This window comes from Wolffia australiana, chromosome 2, assembly GCF_029677425.1.
Source record: "Wolffia australiana isolate 7733 chromosome 2, ASM2967742v1".
NCBI classification, from domain to species: Eukaryota; Viridiplantae; Streptophyta; class Magnoliopsida; order Alismatales; family Araceae; genus Wolffia; species Wolffia australiana.
In genome coordinates, this window is record NC_135836.1 from 21,701,953 (window position 1) to 21,707,294 (window position 5,342).

A 5,342-nucleotide genomic window follows, 5' to 3' on the forward strand; every position below is an offset into this window, starting at 1 on the left:
TTTGCCTGTCGCTCTGTCTTTATCCCTCCCTGACTCCATATCTCTCTTTCTCTCTCTCTCTCTCTCTCTCTCTCTCTCTCTCTTCATTTTTTTCTCTTTGCCTGTCGCTCTGTCTTTATCCCTCCCTGACTCCATATCTCTCTTTCTCTCTCTCTCTCTCTCTCTCTCATCATTTTTTTCTCTTTGCCTGTCGCTCTGTCTTTATCCCTCCCTGACTCCATATCTCTCTTTCTCTCTCTCTTTCTCTCTCTCTCTCTCTCTCTTCATTTTTTTCTCTCTGCCTGTCTCTCTGTCTTTATCCCTCCCTAACTCCATATCTCTCTCTCTCTCTCTCTCTTCATATTTTTCTCTTTGCCTGTCTCTCTGTCTTTATCCCTCCCTAACTCCATATCTCTCTTTCTCTCTCCCTCTCTCTCTCTCTTCATTTTTTCACTCTTTGCCTGTCTCTCTGTCTTTATCCCTTCCTGACTCCATATCTCTCTTTCTTTCTCCCTCTATATTTCTCTTTATTTATCTCTCTTCGTATCCCTACCCCTCCGGGTCCCTTCCTCTCCCTTTCGCTTTTTCTCTCCCACGGTCTCTGCCCGAACAAGTGGCGTATAGATTGTGGGGACGGCCAAGTGTCATGGAGGCATTAGCCGTCTGACTTGACCGTGCGTCAAGGTTGCAACAGGATCACCTCCGGGGCTCCTAACCGGAGATTGTTTAAATGCATGCCACCGCCCTCGTTCTCTACAATGAAGATGGAAGAGGACGGAGGAAGAGGGGGTGAGAGAGACGAGGGAGACACCAAGTACCGTGGCGTGCGGAAGCGCCCGTGGGGCAAGTTCGCCGCAGAGATCCGCGACTCCAGCCGCAACGGCGCGCGGGTCTGGCTGGGAACGTTCAATACGGCGGAGGAGGCAGCGCGGGCCTACGATCGCACTGCCTACGCCATGAGAGGTTCTTTGGCCGTGCTCAACTTCCCCCACGAGCGTCGGTCCAGATGCCAGAACACGTCCTCTTCTCGATCGTCTGGGAGAAGTTCCGGAGAAGATAGGATCGAGCTGGAGTATCTGGATGATCGGCTGCTGGAGCAACTCCTCGCAGAAAGCGAGAGGGATCAGTGAGCTCTCCTGGCCTTCTTCTCGCATTTGCTATCATTTTTTCTTCGGGTGCTTGGGCATCTGTTCTCTCATTAAACCGTTTCTAAGATAACGAAAGAAAGTGTTATAATGCGCCTTCATAATCTGGGGGATCAATATTAGACAGAAAAAGTTTCAGAAGCAGTTGTCGGTCTTCACGCAGGGCACTTTTCTTCTTAGGACATGTCAAAATCGTTTTCAAGCGTCACTATGAACCCATGATTCCATGACCACTGAGAGCAAAGCGAAGGCCGAATCCTTTTTTATTGCCGTTGATGAATCCATTGACTTGACCGGACTTGACTTTGTCCACCGGTGTATAAAAAAGCCCAGGGTTATGAACGAGGACCAAAAGAAGATCAAAACGTTGACTTCCTCCAACTGTCTGAACCTTATTTGTCTATAGCGGCTTATAGAAACGGATCAGAATCAGCATAACAAAACCTGACTATGATGAATGTGAACGGTAATCTCTAGGGATATAAGAATTTGAAACTCCGATCAACCAGCAAGGTATACGAACTGAATCCATGCTAACTGGTGTTGGAACCCAACTCATTTGTTCACTTTGTTACGAAATTAAAATTAACCGAGTCGCCGTTGACATATAACAGATATTAAAAGGAATGCCACTCCTACTCCCATTTCAAGTTTCTTCCGTTTGTTTTTGAGTACTCAAACTCTGTCACAGCTGCTGGTTCTACATTTTTCAGAAACCTTCTTCTTTCTAACCCACGCCTATTGCCCACTTGCCAATTGGGAGAAGAGATGAGGAATGTTATCTCGTCAAATAAAGTATTTTATCTCTTATTCAACGGTTCAAAGAATATAATGAAGGGCCGAAACCTAGAACGGGGACTCGCGTGTTGGGAAGGTCTGACCCTCTCGATCTCCCTCAACTATTTCACTATCTCAGAGGTCGACGCAGGCTCCCCAATACAGGCTTAACTTTAACATTCTTCTTGGATCATCAATAACTACTTCGTTCCCTTTTTCAACATAAAGACTCCTAAATCTCTACCCCTTCCAAACAATTTTAAGGTACAAGAACCTAGTTATTAGTTTCAATCGTTACCTGATCAACGTCATCTGAGCACGTAGTTACTAGTTATTAAATTTGAACCTAGTTACTAGTTATTAAATTTGAACATAGCATATTTCACACTCTCCCGGGGAGCCATTACATCAGAACCGTCAACCAACCACGCAACGTGTTTAAAAACGCAATCAAAACATAAGTATTAAAATCAACAGTATCTGTTTGTGATGGACAATTTAAAGTAAATATTGCGAAAAAGATTGTATTTTGTATCAGGATTTGACCCTTAAAACTAGATAGCCCATTAAACTTGAATTGAAATCCAATGCTCTGTCGGCCATCATTCTCGTCAAAGACGGTCAATGTGACGTCCAATCGTATGTCGGTAAACGCATGTTGCATGGTCAAAGAAAGTGATTGGCTGATGCGAGTCAATTACATATTTCTCGAAGTTTCTGATGGCAATATTAATATTTATATGATCTGCATGATTGGGATCGTCTGGCCAAACTACTCGATAAAGGCCGGAGGCAGCTGGTCAATATTTTTGGGTCTTCATCGGCCAAGAGTTTGACTATTATTCTTAACTCGAGGGGAAATTGAAGGGCAGGTTTCTTAAAACAAACTGAGAGGTAGTCGTTGAAGATGCGTCATCTCGAATCTTCTCAATCTAGGATAGTTAAAGACGAAGGAAGTCCTATTGAAGTCGACCACCAGAACCGCAGGTAAACTTGAGCAGATAAACAGCCTCACAGCTGTACAAACTTTAAAAAAAAAGAGGGACCGCTACGTGGATCTTAGCTCACCAATTTTAAAGACATGAATCTGGATGGCTATTAGAGAAACTGATCCTCCCTTCAGCAACGAGAACCCGACGCGTGTCTCGCGCCGCCTTCTTTCTGTCGTTTAGCGTAGTATTGTGGGCCTTACGGCCGTAGCTCTGGCCGACAGATGAATCCCTTCCCTCGCCGGTCGATAACTCTCCCTCTCCTATCCCTATCTACTCTCTCTCTCTGCTCTCTCTCCCCATCTCTTTCCGTCGCGATCAGTGTCGACGGAAGCAGTTGTGATTTTGAGATAGCATTCCCGAGAGTTGACCTGGGAAAGTTTTTCACCATCTTTTCGGAGGTATTTTCACTTTGCAGTAGATTACCCTATCGGAAATCCAACAAGTATTGAAGTACGGCGCGCGCACGCGAGATAGACAGATCCAGGCAGCGACGAGCCCACAGACACGACAATGGATCCGCGCTTCTTCCAGTCGTGCCAACTCGAGCTATCGTCGCCGGTGCTGCCCTTCAACGAGGACGACGCGCAAGAGATGGCTCTGTGGGGCATGTTGGAAGCGGCCGGCGTCTCCCCCAACAGCGAAGAATGTATTCCGGAGAGGAGGAAGAAGACGTGTTACCGTGGAGTGAGGAAGCGGCCATGGGGAAAATTTGCGGCGGAGATAAGGGATTCGACGAGGAGCGGCGCGAGGGTCTGGCTGGGCACATTCGAGAGCGCGGAGGCGGCGGCGCTGGCCTATGACCAGGCCGCTCTCGCCATGAGAGGGTCAATGGCTGTGCTCAACTTCTCCGTGGAGCACGTTAGGGAGTCTTTAAAGAATATCCACTGCCAGAACGGGGAATTCTCCCCTGCCATGGCCCTTAAAGAGCGGTACCGTATGAGAACAAGGACCACTAACAGGAAGGAGCCCCAATCCGACGATCGCGAGGCGCATAGTTTCGCGGAGATGGAGGACGTCGGCGAGGATCTTCTGGAAGACCTTCTCATGGTCTGTGATGAATCGGCGCCCTGGTGAATTTCACTGTTTCTCTCTCTCTCTCTGTCTCCCCTACCCGATGGGTAACCGGGACCATTCGTTGGACGCGTCCCCGAATGTTGAGACTGAGTGTTCGTCGAATTGGGAAGAATATTTTGACAAGTTGTGAAACATCATTGCGGAAAAGTAAAAATTGATCCTTTCAGCATAATTAATTTTACATACAGTGGAATTTCAAGTTGTCCTTGTGCTCCATAGGGAAGTTACTGCTCAAATCGTAAGAGATTTTTAGTCCTTTTGATGGAGGTTTATGCATGCCAGAGGCCGGCCCGATTTATCCGTCAGTTAACGGATCACTTACTCGGCATAGTTGTCAGTGTTCTTCAGGACCCTTTATTCATGTTTCATTGTAAGTTTGATCTTCATAGATCTTACCGTCTATAGAAAATTATCAACCATGGATCTTGAAATTACAAATGGAGAGTGAAATGAGCTGATATCATTAATAGATTAGAGTGCAGAAATTGTTACTCTTTCGAGGGGAGCAGTATTCTCAGCATTTTAATGCAGGAGAAATGGATATCCGTTAACTGCAAGCGAATCGAAGATACGCAAATTGCAAGCGAACAAAGCGCACGGATTTTTTGAGGACTTCAAATCCAAAGGTTTAGAGATGAAGAAGATCTTTTTTTTGGCGAGGCAAGGAAAGTGACTGGGTATGGGACACCTGGGGCTTGGGGGTCCGCCTTTACACATATCTGGGGTCCATAGTACTGACGATTCAGCAACTCCACATACTGTCTGGACTTAGGAATGGCCTAGAACCAAGTGGACTTAACATAAAGACAATAATATTAATCATCGAACACCTCCCCTAGTCCTTCAAAAGAATTAACGTCAGGATTTAATGAAGGTTCAACGACAAATAGTACGAAATATAGATGGTCAGGATTTAATCTACATGGGATACGATACTTATGGATGGTTAGGAGCCATTTATAATAAATCGGTTACAATGGGTAGTATTTATGTTGTAAATAAGAAACCAAATATACGATTATATCTCGTGGAATACGACAAAAGATGAAGGCCTGATTCCTCCTGATTTTCACTCTCGCTCTTTCCTGTTCTTCCTCATCATCTTGTTCTTCACATAGAACTTGATTCCGTCAAATCAGCTTAAAAAATCTTTAAAAAAGCCAACACGCTTGGACGAAGCCATTTTGAATCGCGCTCAATAATCCATGAATTTTTGCGCTTATTCGTCCTTTGTAGGCGTACTCACTTCATCCGATGGACAATCAACTTTCACATGCGAATCGGAAGATAAATTGGGAGGATATTGGTTAGAAAACCTCTCAATGGGGGTAAGCACAGATACCGGAGGATCATGTGAAATAATTAGTAGAGATGA

At 45.4% G+C, this 5,342-nt stretch overlaps 2 protein-coding genes across 2 annotated transcripts; both read left to right on the top strand.

Annotated features, from left to right (window-relative positions):
• Positions 1-743: 743 nt before the first annotated feature.
• Positions 744-1,109, top strand: LOC144716421 (Integrase-type DNA-binding superfamily protein). Its single transcript, XM_078591526.1, has one exon. It carries the CDS (start codon positions 744-746, stop codon positions 1,107-1,109), a length of 366 nt encoding a protein of 121 aa, XP_078447652.1.
• A 2,079-nt stretch (positions 1,110-3,188) lies between these two features.
• ERF1 (ethylene response factor 1) lies at positions 3,189-4,172 on the top strand. The gene has a single exon (XM_078571484.1). The coding sequence runs from the start codon at positions 3,404-3,406 to the stop codon at positions 3,965-3,967; it is 564 nt and encodes a 187-aa protein (XP_078427610.1). The 5' UTR covers positions 3,189-3,403; the 3' UTR covers positions 3,968-4,172.
• The last annotated feature ends 1,170 nt before the right edge of the window (positions 4,173-5,342 follow it).

Coding starts and splice junctions, on each gene's coding strand:
- LOC144716421 (XM_078591526.1), top strand. CDS start 744: ATGGAAGAGGACGGAGGAAGAGGGGGTGAGAGAGACGAGGGAGACACC.
- ERF1 (XM_078571484.1), top strand. CDS start 3,404: ATGGATCCGCGCTTCTTCCAGTCGTGCCAACTCGAGCTATCGTCGCCG.